Below are 17891 nucleotides of genomic sequence, written 5' to 3' on the forward strand. Positions count from 1 at the left end.
TCGCAGGGCCGATCCCTGGTCAGGGCACGTACAAGAAACCGCCCATGAATGCATGAAGAAGTGGAAGAACAAATCCGACAAATCTGTTTCTCTCTCTCTCCCTGCCTCTCTCTCAAAAAATAAAAAATGAAATGAAATAAAATAACAACTTGTTAATAAAAAGGAATAACTTCTGATGCATGATTTGTGCTACTTAAGGAAGTATCTATGCATTGCGGAAAGACATTTATGTCCAACTCCAACAACGGTAGCTTGGGCTCCCTGAACACTTACAATGTGCCAGGCACTAGTGTTAGGGCTTCACATGAGTTAGCTCCTAACAGTGCTCCCAACAATGCTTGGCAGAGGTGCTGTTTCTAACAGGTCCATTTTACCAGGGAGCCCAGAGAGGCTGAGGGACTTGATAAAGGCCATCCAGCGGCCGTGCTGAGCTGTGCTGGAGTCTCAGGCCAGAGGAAAACTGTGCACCCGTGTGTGAATGGTGTCATTTGAGATCATCACTTGTTCAAGAAAAACTGCCAGAAAATTTCAATTCCTTCAATTAAAAACAAAGAAGCAGATTTTGAAAATCTTGAGACCAGGAAATGAAATGAAATGAAAGTATAATTTATTATATGTTATGACTAAACAAAATGATAACAGGAAATTTTGGCTCTGGTGTAAGTAAAATATTGACACTTAATATAGTGAGTTTTAATACACCTACTTTTTAATGTTTCAATATTTTTGACAAATTTAATAATCTAGAAATAAATGAACCTTTGAAATACACACAGAACATGCATACGGGTCACACATTTTTCCTCTCGCCTCTCATTGCAGTATGGCTTGGCCTGCTCTGGTCTGCATTTAAAATTCGAATATTTTGTTCATCGTGGATTTTTTTGGCATTCACTTTTATCTTTAAAACACTATTGCAGTGAAATAGTGTTTATCTTGATGACTAAGTTTTTTGGCCCCCACCTATATTTTGCACTAACAGGCAGTGCCTCACTTTCCTCACCCAGCTCCCGGCCCTGCTAGAAACTGTCCACAGTTAGCCAGAGCTCCTCAGGGTCTCACTCCAGCCATGGGGGGCCAGGGCCAGGTACACCTGTTTCTCACGTTTCACAACCTGACCATCGAAGTTTCAGTTCCCCTTTTCAGCTTGCTTCCTGCTTTTTCTTAATCACTTTGCCTGCTATTGTGTCCACATCATGTCCTTATAAGCTGTTGGGACTGCGAATCACTCTGTGCAATAAATACTGTGACGGCAGGCTCCTGCCACGGTACACTCGACCAAACCTGAGGGTGTGCAACACCAAGGGTGAGCCCAGTGTCAACTGTGAACTGGGGTGATGATCACAGTCGGTGACAATAAATGCAGTACTCTGGTGGGGGTGTTGATGGGGGAAGGCTGTGCATGGGGGTGGGGGGAAAGGAGTATATAGAAAATCTCTATATTTTCTGCTCAATTTTGCTGTGAAATTAAAACTGCTCTAAAAATAAAATCAATTCAAAAAATGAAAAGCACTGACACCTACAGTCTAGACTCTGATGCACTCCTCCCCCTGTTCAGGCCCTGGTAACCAGGGGCAGGCAGAGTGCCAGCCGCCAAGAAGCAGAGGGTCTTTGGGATGGATGAGAAAAAGAAAACGCCCTGGGCCCTGGGCCCTGCCTTCCAAGAAGCCACCATCTCTCACCTTTCTTGTCAGACAAGCTCACAGCCTGAATCTCCCAGGTGGTGATGGAGTCTTTTAAAAACACCTTCATGATCTTCGTGGAGACCCTAGATGGGGGAGCAGTAAGGGCATCAGGAGATGTGGTGAGGGGGCGAGCAGGTATGGAGGGGCCCCAGGGGACAGGTTGGGGGGAGTGGGGGTGGGCACATGGAGGTAGTCCAACACCTAGTTTTTCGAGGTTGGGTTGTGGGGTTCCACTGTGACTCCAGAGCAGAGAGGGAGTTGGGATGCATGCAGACAAAAGGGGCTGGTCTAGGGTATTGGTAGGGACTGGCCTGGGGTGGGTTGAAATGGGGGGTTTCCCATCCTGACCCATTTTTCTCCGGCTCCTTTAATTCCTCAACGGTCCACAGCCAGCTCTCAGGGAACTGGCTTCGGGAAATGATGTCTTCTTCTGGAATGATGTCCTCATCCATGTCACCTGGGAAGGTGGGGGACAATCTGGGTTTAGAACAGACCACATCCCCTGCTCTCCCCTTAGATACTCATCTCTACAGCCCCGGCGGGGAACCCTGGCAGAGTTCCTAGCAGTGAAACAGACCCATGGCCACATGATGACTTGGGTCAGGGGCCCAGGCACATTTGCTTTTGAGGGCTTCTGCCTCCATAAAAATATTAAAAGTCAGCCCTGGCTGGTGTAGCTCAGTGGATTGAGTGCAGGCCTGCGAACCAAAGGGTCACCAGTTTGATTCCCAGTCTAGGGCACATGCCTGGGTTGTGGGCCAGGTCCTCAGTAGGGGGTGTGTGAGAGGCAACCACACACTGATGTGTCTTTCTCTCTCTTTCTCCTTCACTTCCCCTCTCTCTAAAAATAAATAAATAAAATCTTTAAAATATATACTAAAAGCCATATCTTACAACTGTGTTGGTATAAAAGGCAAAAATAATCCAGGCTGGTTATGTTCCTTTCCCCGGATTCCCAAAGAAATGAAAGCACTCGTGGAAGCTTCTGAAAGCACCGTGACCACAGGCGCCGTGCCTGCTGCATCTGAAGTCACATTGGTCCTGAGAGCAGCAGGGAGAGCGGGGAGATTCCCGACTTGATGGAGACCCTGAAGAGGTGGTGGTCTCTCTAGCCAGTTGGACACCATCAGCCAGCAAACAAAGCTGGGCTGGAAGAGGGTTCATCCCTGGCTGGACTTGCCTCAAAAATGATGGACAGACTTTAATGCGTCCATAGGTCTGTCTAACAACAGAGTAGATGGAATTCCATACATGCCTAAATTCACGTGGGCTCTGGAATAACCCATCCAAGTGCCTTTGGGGGTACTAATGTTTAAGCAATCCTCTGTTTCACCCCCAGTGGACTAAAAATAAATCCCTACATGCATGTAAACCTTATCCCAGCAGATCAGAGTTTTGTCTAATTCCTCAGTAGCTTTACTTCCTCTTTGCAAAAGAAAGTCTCTGTGTCACCGGAGTAGAGAGCAGTGTGCCTCGTAGTTATAATTTGCAAAGAGACTGAAGGTAGAGGCCTTCGCTCCTGTGTGCTGGGAATCTTTGTGTCTTTTGGGGGTGCAGGGATGAAGGGGGTGCTGTCTTTCCAGCTAAAAGAATTTAGAAATATTTGTTCACTCTGGCAACAGCTGCGTTCGAGAGGTGGCTGCTAATTTCTAAGTCCTACCCCCCAAAAGTACAGATATACACAAAAATCATGTGTTAGCATATAAGACATCCATCCGTATCTGTTCTCTTAAAGGCTAAGATCTTCAAGGCTAAGTGAAAATTGATCTTTGGGAAAATCTCTCTTGACTTAAATTTTAAAAGTTAAAAAAAACTTTCAGCTACGAAGGAATGAAGAGGCACTTTACGATGGAGACACGTGCATGGCAGACACCATCTGCACCATGTGCTCAGGGTGCACGTCACCGGCAATGGGACAAATCAGTGCCATGCGCCTCTGAGAGGAGGCTCCCAGGACGACGCAATATCTCTTCTATGACAGCTCTGCCACAAATGTGCAACCTGAATGTGTTCACGAAGAAACACCAGGCAGACCCAAATTGCTGGACAATCTTCCGATTATCTGGCCTGCACACGTCACGTATGCCAAGGACCTGCAAGTCACGGAAAGGCTGAAGCGCTGCTGGGGGCGGGGCGGACGTGAGGGGGCTAAAGGGACGCAGCAGACACATGGAGGCCGCAACCCGTGACTCTGAGCCGCATGCTTTTCCCCTAGAGGACTGAGACAAGGTGGCCAACTTTCAGTGGCTCCGGGAGTTAGATGCTGGAAACAAATAGTATTACTGCCCGAATTCTGACTGTGGTGCTGTGGGTGTTAGGGGAATGGCTTTGCTTCCAGAACATGCACACTGAGCTATTCCGAACTATCAAACAGTCCCGCGGGAAAACAGTGCCAAGCCTGCACAACAGTCTGTCTGTGAGGTAAAGGCTGTCTAAAGAAAAAGGGATAATAATTTTTGCCTTAGTCCACCAGCCTGCCCCTGGAAAGGTTTCCCAATCTTCCTTAGGGTTTAAGCGAAGGCATTTTTTTTTTTTTTTGCTCCCTTTCATCCTGTAACCGATAACGTGATTTCCCTCAGTTTCACAAGCCACGCACACTTGCTGTTGCTCTTGGAACCCAGTGTGATGGACACAATTTCCAGCCCTCCAGTGAGGGGCACCCCCGCCCCCCTCAGACAGGGCTCCCCGCGCCCCCCCACCCCCACTCACTCCTGGCCAGCCCCAGTGCGCCTTGCCGCTTGAGCTGGGCCCGCAGCTGGGTGATGTAGTTGCAGCAGTTCACGAAGGCGTCCACGCAGGCCTTGCCCTGGAGGATGAACCGCGCCCGGCGCTGGCACGAGTACTTCATGAGGTTCTCCCGCATGCCATCCTCGCAGCACTTGCGCAGCTCCTGGCTCTGGTACTCGCCCGCTGTGGGAGCACACACCCGGTCGCACCCTCCTCCGCCACTGCCCCACTGCGGGGAGACCTTCCCCACACCCCTCCTCCCGATTTGCTGGGGTCTCAATGGACAAGGTGTAAGGGCGGGTGAGGGGTGTGGACGAGGGAGGGGGATGAGGGCTCCCACCTTTGCCTATCTTCTTCTCCATGAGCTGCACGGACCGGCGGCGCCGGGTGGCTGGTCTGGGACACTGTACCTCTAAGGGGCGCGGGGTGGGGAGGACGGAAGAACGAGATGGATTAGGTGCTGACTGCCTGTCCTTGGCTTACTCCTCCCAGTGGCCAAGAGGTAGGAGTGTTATTGTTCCCATTTCAGGCGAAGAAACTGAGGCTCGGAAAGGAAAACGATTTGCTAGTTGGTGGTGGAGGCAGCACTTGAACTCAGGGTCCTCGGATCCCATCTGGGGGTAGAAGTGCTGCCCCTCTCTGGATGTCCATTAGCCAAAGACTCACCTGACCTCTGCTCTGTCTCCAGGCCTTTGTTGGTCATGAAGGCCAGCCCTGCATCGGTAAAGACACCCGCAAAGTTCTTTCCACTGCCCGGTGTGCAGCCAATGTCTGCCTTCTCCACTGTGTCCCAGATCTGTGGAGTGGGCAAGGGTCAAGGGCTGGCTGAGGCCAGGCAAGCAGTGCCTGCACCAGCTCTCCAGCACACCCACCCAAACTCACCTGTGTCCTCATCCCAGTCCCCAGACACTCCACAGTGCACGATCTGGAGTGCACTGCTGCTGGACTCAGAGCTGGGCCCATTGCCATGACCATCCCCAACTTAGACCCATGTCTATCCACGTTTCTATCTGCAACTTCAACTTCAACCCATCCCCATGTCTGTGTGCATTTTGACCTCTACACTCAATCCACACCCACCTCCACATCATTGGTTCTCCCCAGGGCCGTTCCCACCTCTACCCAGAGCCATCTCTTTGCCTCTGCCATCTTCACCCAACCTCAGCAACGTGGGAGCATACCTTATTCTGAGTCAGCCTGTTCTTCTTATTCAGCACAAACACGCCCTTGTCCACTGCGACCAGCCCTACTCGAGCCCCCTGGTTACCCTCGATCTTGAGTGATATCTGTTGTCCAGGTAGATGCTGCTGCCTTCCATCCTTCAGGGCATTTTTCACCACCAGCTGTGAGGAGGTTGGAGGGGCAGGAAGGAGAAGTCAGCCCAGGAAGGCCCTAGCCTTGGCTGGGCAAGGACAGAAGGGGTCCTAGCCTGGGCTGGAAGGAGAGAAAGGTGAAGACAGAGAGAGAAGAGAGGTGTGCAGAACCAATGTCAGGTACAGTGTCAAGAAAAGAGAAAACTCCCTGGCTGGTGTGGCTCAGTGGATTGAGTGCAGGCCTGCAAATCAAAGGGTCATCAGTTCGACTCCCAGTCAGGCACATGCCTGGGTTGTGGGCCAGGTCCCCAGTACAGGACGTGTAAGAGGCAACCACACATTGATGTTTCTCTCCCTTTCTTTCTCCTTCCCTTCCTCTCTCGCTAAAAATAAATAAATAAAAATTTAAAGAAAACAGAAAACTGGAAGCAAGAGAGCTACTGAGACTAAAACAGGGAAGAAAACAAGATGGAAAAAAGAAGAGAGAGGCAGGAACTCTACAAACAGGGGAGAGAAATGGATTCTGAAGGATGGAGAGAGGGAGAGACAGAGAAAGCAATGGCCAGGCAGAGTCCTAAGGTGGGCACAGAGGGACTCAGCGACACTTACATTGCCCACACACGAGTCCTTGACATCCACCCACACAGAATCGGCTACCACTTCCCTCTGGCCGTTGTTGCCAATCAGCGTGTAATAGGCCACCAGGCGGAAGGAAGGAATAAAGTCTGGCGTGATGGTCAGAGGCAGCACTACCAGGTCCTGGCCGGCCTCTCGTTCCTGGCGTCCCACCTTCAACAGCATCCCCTTGTTCATGATCTGGGGGGACAGGTTGGCATGAGGATTGGGAAGGTGGGAGGGTAGGGGGGCATCTGGGATACTGGAGAAGTGAGGGGGAGGGGGACCTGGGGGTTCTAGGAAGCCACGGACCAGGTAGGTATAGTATCTGATCTTGGCATCCAGGCCAGGGTCCATTCGCAGGTGAAAGTTGACATTGAGCGTGTCCCCTGGCTTGAGCTCCACACGGGGCACAGAGAGGTGCAGGTAGTTGTTGGAGTTGCCCATGGTACTGTAGGGTAGGGCCTGCATTTTATTAGTGGCCTGTCGCTCCTCCGGGAGGTCCTTCTTCACTGTGCGCACCTGAGCAGGGAGAGAGGGAGCATGTTGGTGGACTGGAGATGCCCATGTCCTGATGCCCAGGACCTGGGATTATGGAACCTTACGTGACAAGAGGACTTTAGAGATGGGATTGAGTTAAGGATCTGGACATGGGGGGCCTATTTGAGGTTATCCAGGTGGGTCCAATGTCATCAGAAGGGTCCTTATAAGACATCTGTGCAAATGGCAAGATGCCACTCCGCACACAAGAACCCCTCTATGCAAATGAAACAACTCTATGTGAATCACAAGACCCATTTATGCAAATGAAAGGACCCCACTGTGAACATGACAAGACTCCTTTGTACAAACACTAGGACCCTGCCGTGCAGTTAAGTCCTCCATTTCCCTGGTATGGGGTTCAGAGGTTGGTGTAGACTCACGGTGATAGTCAGGGGCTGTGCGTTCTTCTGTGTGTTGATGATCAGCTTGGCCACACCATCATCCTGGGTTAGAGCCTGCCCCTGGGCGGAGTTCTGAGTTGCCACAGGGATGCGGCGGGCAGGGGAGCCATCGGGGTTCGTCACAAACACCTGTGGGTGCAAGGATAGGTGGAGGGGGTTCAGCAAACCCAGCAATGTGGCCAGTGCTCAGGAGTGGGGGTGGGTAACCCTGCCCCGCGTCTCACCATGAGGTCGAAGGGCATGGCAGGTTTGAAGAACCTAGGCGTCTTGGTGAAGTGGATCTGGTAGGGGGAGGTCACGATGGGGATCCCACTGCGCTCTGCCTCCACCATGTCGCTGCCTGCGGGGGCCAGCTGTGAGAGTGGGCTCCTGGGCTACCCCTCAGGACCAGGCCTCCCCCCTCAGATTGGACCCTGCCTTCATACTGGACCTCTCTCCTCAGAATGGGCTTCCCCATCAGATTGACCCCACCTTCATTCTGGGCCACCTCCCTCCAACAGGGTCTTACACCTTCACTGAGGGCCTCCTCCGTCAGCCTGGGTTTTGTGCCTCACATGGACCCCACCTTCACTCTGGGCCTCCTCCTCAAACTGTGCCTCGCCCCTCAGACTAGACTGTGGGGTGGCACTGAGCCTGCACCCTCAGCCCAGGCCTCACCTGAGCTCAGGATGACGGTGACGGACACGTACAATGACTTTCCCACTAGGGCGTCCTTTCGGGAGGGCTGCACCCCACCCAGCAGGACCTCTCGCTTCAGCACAGCCTCCCCAGTGCCATCTGCGATCTGGGGTAAGACATGAAGGCTCAGAGAGGGCAAGGGCCCAGGTGGGGAGGGGATCAGGAGAGGGAGAGGGAGGAGGTCAGAGTGGAGGAAGCTCAGGGGGGCCTCTAGCAGGTACCACAATACGGGTGAGTGACTGGGACAGTGAAATCCTCTGGTCACCATCCTGGACCCCAAAGATGACAAAGGCTGTTCCATCCACATTCTTCCCGTACAAGAACCTATGCAGTGAGGAGAGTGTCAGATTCTCCCCTCCGGAAAAGCTGGGCCTCCCCCTAAACTCCACTGGCCATGGTGAGTACTCAGAATCTCCAGCCACTCACCTCACCCTCACCTGGCCCTTACTCAGTCCTTCACCTGGTCTCTTACCTGACCCCTAACCGGGTCCCCATCTGACCTCTCACCTGGCCGTAATGGTGACTTCCAGGCCTTTGGGGTCATCAATGTAGTAGAATTTCTCTGCAGGCTCCACTAGGACCTCAAAACTGGGCAGCACTGGTGGAGAGAGAAGGCACGGGTGGGGGACCCAGTGCTGGGCCCAGTGTTATGGGGCCCCCTACCTGGCTTCCTCCTCCTCTTACCATATTCCTTCACTTCAAACTCAGTGGAGAAGACCTGCTGAGGGGAATCTTCATAGTGGGCTAGTATCTTCCACTGTCCCATGCTGTGGGGAAGGCAGGTGAGTGATCTGGCCACACCTGGCAGCCCCCCACTCCTTCTTCTTGGATAGGAGAGCCCCAACCCCCCTCCAGGACGACCTGACGTACTTGACCAGCTCTGGGATATTCCAAGTCAAGGACAAGATGCCAAACTGGTTGTGAGAAGAAAAGGTGTCCCGCTTGACAGGAACGCCATCAGGGGTCTGTAGATAGAAAGCGGGGGTAGGGGGGTGGCTTTTCAGAGACCAGGCTTAGCCCCTTGGCTCTCCTGTCCCTCTCTGTCTGACACTGTCTGTGTAACGTCTGCAGAAGCAGTGTTTAAGAACATGGACCTGGGTTTGCCAGCCTGGGCTCAAATCCCACCATGTCACCTACAAGCTGCGTGACCTTGAGCAGGTTATTTAGCCTCTTGGAGATAAATATAGCCACTACGTCACTGGTTTGGGACATCGTTCATGTAATCAGGAGCCCATTATGATGAGTGTCCCCTGATTATTAAGAATCACTGGAATTTTTTGTGCAGGACACTGGGCTAAGCATTTGATTTGTCCTAAGCCATACATAATCACCGACATTCAAGTTTTTGATCTATAAAAATAGCAAATTTCATGTACACATATTATTTCTTTTTTGTTTTTTTTGAAACACCGGGAGACATTACATAAAAATCTGGTTTTCTGGCTTCTCTTGGCTATTGGGACAACGGGCTGATGCGCTCCTATCGGCACAGGTAGCGTTTCACCTCCTCAGTCCTTTCCCCTTCCCTGCCTCTTCCCTTCCGGCCCGTTTTTATTAAAGCCCCAGCACAGGCCAAGCACTCTGTGGAACTCAGGAAAGAAGGCCCTGAACAAATGCATTAAAAACTCCTTCCCCTAGGGAATTTAGGTCCCACAGAGGCTGGTGGAGGGGACAATCAATAAATGCGTACATCCAATTTATAGGATGCTGAAAGGACGGCAGGACGGGAGGAGGGAGGAGTGCATGTGGCGGGGTGGGGGGCAGGCTGCAATTTTACAGGGTGCTCAGAACGGCCTCATTGTGAAATTGGGACATTGCTGACATCTAAGCAAAATTTCAAAGGAGATGAGGGGCAAGTGGTGTGGCTATTTGGAGGAACAGAGTTTTCTGAGCAGAGGGAACAGCCAGTACAAAGGCCCTGGGGCAGGACCCTGACTCCTGTGTCAGAGGATCGTCCAGGAAGGCCATGTGGCTGGATGGAGCAGCCGAGTGAGTGAGGGGGAGAGAGAGAGGAGGTTAGGGGAGGGAGGGGATGGTGGCAGGTCCTGCAGGGCCTTGTGGGCCACAGGAGGACTTGGGCTTTTACCTGGAGGGAAGTGGAAGCCCTGGAAGGCTGTGGCAATGGACCTGACTCAGGAGCTCACAGGCACCTCCTGGCGGCAGTAGGCGGAACAGACTACTACATAGAATTATGTCATTATCCCACTCTTCCAATGAGAAAACTGAGGCTCCGGAAGGTGAGTGGCCTGGCCAGGGTCACAGGGACCAGGGGTTTATCTGGAGCCGGAAGCCAGGGTACAAGCTTTGCTCCACGCAGTCTCCCTGGGTCCCTGCCCATCTACAGACCTCTGTGTTTGTGCCTCTACATATTTCTTTGCTTTGGGGTTTCTGCTGCTGCAACTTTTCCAGTGTCTCTTTCTTTGTCTCAAATTCTCTCTTTGTTTCTCCCTGAGTCTCTGGCCCAAGTGTGTCTGGGGCCCTGGCTGGCTCGTACCTCAATGCTGACGATAACTGTCCGGCTCACGGGCAGCAGCTTGTGGTCAACAGTGAAGATTCGATAGAGGACTAGGAGGTGGTGGGAGAGAAAGGGATGGCTCAGTGAGGCTCTCCCCGCCGCCCGCACCAGTGACCCAGGCCTGGCCGTTAAGCCACCCACCAGCCCCTTACCTGTGGAGCCTGGGGTGTAGATGGTCTTGTCTGTCTGGATAAAGAGGTACCCGCTCTGAAGGCTGACTAGCACCACCTTTTCCACCTGAATGTTACCGAAGACTGCCTGGACAATCACAAACTTGTTCCCCTTCTGTGATCTTAACTCCCTGTTGGCCGGGATCTAGGCATAGACCAGGGCATGGGCGTCAACAGAGGTCTGCTCCAGGGCCCCTTGCCCACTGTCCAGTCTCTAGGCCTTTGGCTGGGTCCACATCTACCCCCTCCTCACCACAGAGCCTCCCCATCACTCCTGGCCTCTCGGTTCGCCCAGGTTTGGGGGTTAGGGATACTCAGAGAGGGGCCAAGGGCAAGAGAGAGGCTAGGGGTCAGCGAGAGGAGGAGACTCAGAGAGGAGAGGGGCTCTGAGGGAAGAAAGGGCTTAAAGAGGAAAGGGCTCGGGAAGGAGAGGTCAGGCTTGGAAGGGAAGGGGCTGAGTGGGGGCTCAGAAGGGGCGGGGCCGGTAAAAGATGGGACCCAAATAGGGAGGAGACTCAAAGAGGGAAAGGGGCTGAGGAAGAGAAGGGGCTCATAAGAGGCGGGGCTCCAGTGGGGAAGAGATCCAGAGAGGGGCGGGGCGTCAGCAGGGCGGGGCTCCAGTGCGCACCCACCTTGATGTTGACCGTGGTCATGTAACTGTTGGCAGCGTTCAGCGCGGTGCTCTCCGTGACAAGCACCTGCTTCCTGGCTGGGAAGTCGTATATGTTGACTGTTACTTGAACGTCACCTTGCGGATCGTGGGCCTCCAGCACCACAGTCTCCTCGTTCTCCAACTGGAGGACGTTGGGGGTAATCAAGGAGTACCTGCGGGAGAAGTGCAGGGAGTTATCCCAGGCAACTCACCGGGGTCAGCGTTCTGCCCCAGTCCCTGGTCCTGGAGGGCATCCAGTGATTGGCAATGGCTCGGGGGCTGCAGGGCCCATCAGCCCCTGAACCTCAAAACCAGAACCAGCAAGTCCCCAATTCTCTAGACTTCCAAACGCACAATTGGGGAACCCACAAATATACTCCTGAAGCCCTAATCTCTAAACTAAACCCCAAGTCCCTAAACACCCGGAACCTCAGGCACCGCAAAGGATACATACCCAGATTCACATATACCAAATCTTTAGACCTCGAATCTTGAGCACCCAAGCCTCTACTTAAACCTCTAGCACCTCGAGCCTATAAATACAACCAATCCACCCCTCACCCTACCACCAGCCGACAGAAACCCACACCACATCTCTACAAATGCCGAAACTGCAAACTTCCAAATCCTGTGAAGCCCAGACTGCCCCATCCACAGAATTGCCGAACACCACATGCACCATAAACCTACAGACCCCTAGTGTTATAAACACTCAACCCACAAACGGCCAACCTTACACTCTCAAAGTCACAGGCAGTAACTGTTATTGACATTGATTGACATTCCGACCCACTAACTCCTCCCCCACAGACACACGAATGCACCTGAATTTTACAGGGACCTGAACCCACCTCAAATGCCCACCTCAGAAGTCCCTTTGTTTGGGGTGGGATTGTGACTACTCACATGGGGTCCCCCAGGGCCAGGGGGAGACTGGTCAGCAGCAGGAGCAGCAGGCTGGGACCTGAGGCAGGCCCCATGGTACAGGGATAGTGGAGGGGCAGAGGGACTGAGGGACAGAAGGACAGAGGGACAGAAGGAGAGGCAGGGAGGAGTGAACAAAGGCCTCTGGAGTCCTCCTTTTATCTGGCTCCCGCCTTTCCTACACTCAGCCCAGCCCTCTGCTCCCTGTGGCCTCTCCCCTCCCTGGGGCTGCCCCTGATTTCTCAACACCATTTCCTAAGTTTTTCAATTCCCTGGGCCAGCATTTCCTGGGGTAAGAAACCCGAGGACATGCTCTCCTTCAGCAAGAACACAACTGCCCGCTGCCCTGAGGGCCTCCCTCAGGGTTGAGGCCAGCCAGTGGACAGGGCCCTTTCCCTGTCGCACCCTCTTTGTAGCGAAGGAACGGCTGAGGGCCAGAGACCCCCACCCCACCGACCTCAGATATCTGGGCCTGGCCCCTAGGCCAGTTTTGTCCCTGAATTTACTAACTACACCCTTCTGTGAATCCATCTCTATGCTGGCAGTTAGAGTCCCACTTCCAGAGTCTTCCGTGCTGGGGTAGGGATGGGGGACAGAGTTCAGCACAGACATTCCTAGCCCCTTGGAGTGTTAACCCAAGTGTAGAAGAACTCTGCTTCTTGGCAGACCAGACAAGGCTTCTTGGAGGAGGGGGCATTTCACATGGGCTTTGAAGTATGCACAGGAGTTCACTGTCCAGGTGAGCATGTTTTCTAGGGCAACAGGAGCCTGGAGCTCCCTTCACCTACCCTTGTTGGGATGCCTGCATAGCTATGATGGTTTAAAAAGTCACCTTTGAGGAAAGTCCCCATTTTTAGCTTTTGTATCTGTCTTACATCAACATCCTTTTAGGATTTTATTATTAAAAATCATATTTAATTTTTTATGTAAATAGGTATTATATTCATATGATTTAACATCCAAAAGATACAAATAGATATATAGAGAAAAGATGACTTTCCTTTTGGGCCTGTTACCAGCCATCCTGGCCCCAAACTCGACCATGTAATGAAGTACCATGTTTTTATTGCCAGAGATATTGTGCTCACAAATGCTCACACGTTCTGCACACAATTCTTCCTGGGCTCCCTGAATCACACCCTGACTCTTGGAAACAATTAAAGACTGTTGATTACCAGTGTCCAGAGAACTTCCTTGTTTTTATAAGGACTTTTTCCCACTACACTGTGTGAACGTCACCGGCCTCCAACAGATGGGCGGACTTCCATGCTTTCAAACCAAGCTTTACCCCACGAGTTGTGAGCCTGCCCCACTTTCTAGCTCGGACGCTTATTAGTGGTATCACACTCCAGTTTCCCCATGTGAGACGGGGCTGTCACACTGCCCACTTCACAGGGTTGTAACCGTAAGAGAAGGAGATTATCTGAAGTCTGTGTGCATTGGAAATCTTACTAGATAGCGCTGAATTCCCCTCCATAACTGTACTGATTTACATACACAATTGCCAGCCTTTCAGGAAACTGTCGATTCCCCCCTTCCCATGAGAGTACGTTGACAAATCTGATTTTTGCCTCTGTCATTTTAACATGCATCTGTCTGATTCCCAGCAAGCTTGAGCATCAGGGGTGGGGGGGGCAGAGTGGGTAGAGGGCAGGGTGAGGTTACGCACAGTGGGTAGGGGATCCCAGTTCCTGGAAGACTGGTTTCCAAAGCCCCATTGAAGGGGTTAACAGCAACTGGTTCTGAGTTCCTGTAAATCACGCTCCTGCTCTTTCCCCTCCCCCAGGCCTTGCCCCAGTGCCCAGAGTGCCCAGGGGAGGCGGAGAAACAAAACAAACTTGACCTCTGTGTGCTGTGATTGCGACACCCTTTCTCTAGAAGAGGAGTTAGTGCAAACACCTGCTAATTCTCTGGAATCAGGATCAGATTTCTGAAACTGGGGTGGGAGTGTCTGCTGGGATTCTCCAGCTCCCCAGACCCCCTAATACTGCCCTTATTTTCCTGCCATGATTCCCCCAAACTCCCACCCCATTTCCTGGTTTCATGGTAGCCTTAAATGGTCAGGCTCTGTGTTTTGACCACCTTGAACCTGGTCTTTGTCCTTGCAAGCTTGGTTCCTCCTTTCTCAGAGCCTCAGTGAATCCATCTGAATAGCGAGACTGATGATAGTTCCTGCCATCTGGACAATGAAAGGAGCTGAAATGGCTCAAAACCCCTAGACCCAAGGGACGGAGGGGAAAGTGCAGCAAGACACCCACTGGGAGGGACAGAGGTGAGAGCAGAGATGCTTCTTGACTTTTGTGTGTGAAATTTGGGAGGGGGATGGTGAGCAAGATAAACCAGAAGTGAGGGGGTAGGGGGAGATGCCTTGTGGGGGGACTTCCAGTTAGCAGGCCCACCTGGCGCAGAGGGTGGGCATGGAAGGAGGAAGGGCGAGGCTGCCTGGGTAGACGGTAAGTGGGCCATCTGAGACATGCTTGTACTAACAAAGTACCTGTTTTTTATCTGAAATTCAAATTTAACTGGGTGCTCTGTACTTTGCCTGACATTAGCTGGTGTACAAGGAGAGAAGAAGAAGGAAGTGGAAATGACTTCTGGGTGGGGAGTCTGGGTACCCCTCTCCCACCCCACCCCTGCCTGGGTGCAGTTATCTCCCTGCTGCAGCCCCACCCTTTCCCCACACAGGCACTGCCAGGCCTGGAAACAGCAAGAAGCCCCCCTCGCTGCTGGCCCCCCTCTTCCAAGACAGGATCCTTGCTACATCCTCCACGACCCACAGCCAGATCTCCCCCGCCTGCCCCATCCCACTCATTACTCATTAACTCATAGGTAACCTTGACCTGGCTGAATCAACCCGCCTGCCCTATGGCTCCTTCACCCCACGACCTCATGCACACTCAGCAGCGGCCTGGGCACCAGGGACCCCCATCCTGGGAGGACACAGCAGGCAGATTTCCATTCTAGTTTTGACTTCTCCAGAGTGTTCCTGATCTGTACACTGGACTTTCAGTCATGGTACCTCCCTCCAAATGTTGGGGTGACAAGCAGGTGGCATCAGGCAAGGAGAATGCTCAGTGTGGCACCTTGCACATGACGAGCGCTGGATGTGCTTGAACCATATGCTCTTGCTGACACCTGCTCCTATTCTCTGTTGCCTGATTTCGCTGGCAGCCCCAACAGGCCTCCCAGCCAGCAATTGCTCCCTTCCTCCCCCTCCTTCCCCCTCTCCCTCTGTGTGCAGCCCCCACCAACCCTTGGACTGTTTCTCTGAGCCCATCCCTTCTCTCCACCCCTGTGTTCCCTGGCTTCCCTGCTGTAGACTCGCCCCTTCCAGTTCACCTCTACCACATTAACTAAGGATTTTTTCCCAAAGCAAACCTTTGTGTTCCTTTACAAAGTTATGATGTATAACGTGCGAACATATGCTGCTAACGGCAAATGTCTCCATAAGGTTCAGCTGGCAGCTTCTTGTCTATTTCATCTGGTTTATTTCACATGCCTTAGGTGCTACTTCTATCCCCACTTTACAAATGAAGAAACTGAGGGCTTTGGCCATGTGCCCAAGATCCTCTAGTTGGTAAAGCCTGGGATTTGAACCCAGACAGCTGGACTCCAGAGTTCGTGCTCCTAGATGGTATGAGTTTTTGACTGCTGCTGTAACAAATGCCTGTAAGCGTGGTGGCTTAAAACAACATCTATTCATTACCTTGTAGTTTTGGAGGGCAGAAGTCTGAAATGAAGGCGTTGGCAGGGCTAGTTCCATCTGGAGGCTCTCGGGGAGAATCTGTTCCCTGCCTTTTCCAGCTTCTGGAAGCTGCCTACATTCTTTGGCTCATGGCTCCTTCCTGCATCTTCAAAGCACATCACTCCAGCCTGTCTCCATCCTCACTTCCCATTCTCTGACTCTCATCCTTCCGACTCCCTCATATAAGGATCTGTGATGACACTGGGCCCACCTGAATAATCCAGAATAAGCCCCCATTCAAAGATCCTTTACTATCGTACCCGCAAAGTGTCTTTTGTCATGTCATGTAACACATTCACAGACTCTGGGGATTAGGATGAGGATGTTTCTAGGGAGCCGTGACTCTGCCTACCCCGGCATTCCTGTGGATAAAACACCGATCCTGTATGGCCATGTCCCTCCTTGCTTCGAACTCCTCCTTGGTGCAAACAGTCCCCGGCACAGAGTCCAGGTGTGTCTGCCTGTCTTAAGGTTTCTGCCAGCTGCTCTTGCCCTTCCACTTGCCCCAGCCAACCCTGCAGTGGGACTTGAAAGCTATTCTGGACTCCTCTACCTTGCTCAAATAACTTCCTCAATCTGCAGTGTCTTCCCACTTCCTTGTCTGGCTGGGCTATTTATTCGTCTGAGCACCAGTTACACTTGTTTCCGCCTGCAGGAAGCCTTGACCCCAGCCTGGTTCCTTAACCCCTGTCCTATGCCAGGGGTCCCCACTGAGGAATGTTTCTCAGAGCTTCAGAAGGAGTCCTGGGTGCTTTAATTAAAGGGAGAGGCTTGGTCTTGGCTGGTGTAGCTCACTGGGTTGGGTGTCGTCCTGCCAACCAAAAGGTCTCCAATTAGATTCCCCGTCAGGGCGCATGCCTGGGTTGTGGGCCAGGTTCCCTAGTTGGGGGATGGGTGCATCGGAGGCAGCCTATCAGTGCTTCTCACTCTCTTTCTCCCTCCTTTCCCCTCTCTCTAAAATAAATACATAAAATCCTTTTTTTTTTCAAGGGTGAGGTTCGGGTGGGAAGGACAAAATGCATTTTGGGAGCCTGTCCACAGGTGTGTGCACAGGTCTGTCTCTAACCGGAGGTCACTCCCCAAGGTTTGGGCAGTCCATGAAAGGTCAGGCTGTGTTGCTGGGCATTGCACTGAGCCAGAAATACATTCACATGTGATACTCAGTGACCCCCATTTTACATGTGATGAAACAGAGATTAAGCCACTTATCCAGGGCCACACAGCAAATAAGGGAAGGTCAGGGTGTGGTCACTGACATTTTGAGTCCTGAATCTCCACTAACTCCTTAGCTGTGTGACCTTGGGCAAGTTACTCAGCCTCTCTGTGCCTCATAAGCTTTGTAACGAGTTAAGGTCCACGGATAGCTACTACTACTTATACTCATCACCTGAGCCACTTGTGGGTCTTTCAAGCACCATTCTTCCTCACCACCAGCCTTTGCACATGCTGTTCCCTCATCTGCACCAGCATCCTTCCCAGCACTTCCCCATTCACTTCCCTGCCTTCCCAGGCTGAGCCAGGGCACTGTGATGAAACTGTCTGATGGCATGTCCCTCTCCCTGTCCCTTTCCCAACCTCCCTACCCTCAGGGACTGTGAGCTCCTTGAATGTGGGGACTGGGTGGGTCTCAGCCACCACTCTGTCCTCAGTGCTCAGCATAGGGCTCACTCACAGTAGTTGCTCAATTAATAGTTATTGTGTGTGAAAGTTATTGTGTGGGTACTGAATAATACAGGTTTCTAAGTTGTAACACAGCCTGTGTCAGACCTCAACCCCCAGAAAGGCAAGAAACCAGGACAGCAAAACAGATTGATCATTTTTAATGTTTTTTTAATCCTTACCTGAGGATATGTTTACTGATTTTAAGAAAAACATCTATAGGTCGCTTCTGCTTCACACTCTGACTGAGGATGAACCCCAGAC

At 52.1% G+C, this 17891-nt stretch overlaps 1 protein-coding gene across 1 annotated transcript in view; it reads right to left on the reverse strand.

The window, feature by feature from the left end:
* The window catches only part of C3 (complement C3), a 33566-nt gene extending 21157 nt beyond the window's left edge, over positions 1–12409 (reverse strand). Inside the window, exons 1-19 of the mRNA XM_028520292.2 lie at positions 12206–12409; positions 11280–11472; positions 10630–10792; positions 10457–10527; positions 8833–8927; positions 8647–8729; positions 8470–8560; positions 8184–8286; positions 7942–8068; positions 7509–7624; positions 7264–7413; positions 6653–6862; positions 6335–6541; positions 5594–5755; positions 5079–5208; positions 4753–4824; positions 4395–4595; positions 2034–2142; positions 1683–1768 (exon numbers count right to left, since the gene is read on the reverse strand). Coding sequence (XP_028376093.1) covers positions 1683–1768; positions 2034–2142; positions 4395–4595; positions 4753–4824; positions 5079–5208; positions 5594–5755; positions 6335–6541; positions 6653–6862; positions 7264–7413; positions 7509–7624; positions 7942–8068; positions 8184–8286; positions 8470–8560; positions 8647–8729; positions 8833–8927; positions 10457–10527; positions 10630–10792; positions 11280–11472; positions 12206–12279 — 2443 coding nt within the window. The 5' untranslated portion in view covers positions 12280–12409. The remainder of the gene's footprint in view (positions 1–1682; positions 1769–2033; positions 2143–4394; positions 4596–4752; positions 4825–5078; positions 5209–5593; positions 5756–6334; positions 6542–6652; positions 6863–7263; positions 7414–7508; positions 7625–7941; positions 8069–8183; positions 8287–8469; positions 8561–8646; positions 8730–8832; positions 8928–10456; positions 10528–10629; positions 10793–11279; positions 11473–12205) is intronic.
* Between the last annotated feature and the right edge of the window lie 5482 nt (positions 12410–17891).

Source organism: Phyllostomus discolor, chromosome 8 (assembly GCF_004126475.2).
Source record: "Phyllostomus discolor isolate MPI-MPIP mPhyDis1 chromosome 8, mPhyDis1.pri.v3, whole genome shotgun sequence".
In the NCBI taxonomy this organism is placed as follows: domain Eukaryota; kingdom Metazoa; phylum Chordata; class Mammalia; order Chiroptera; family Phyllostomidae; genus Phyllostomus; species Phyllostomus discolor.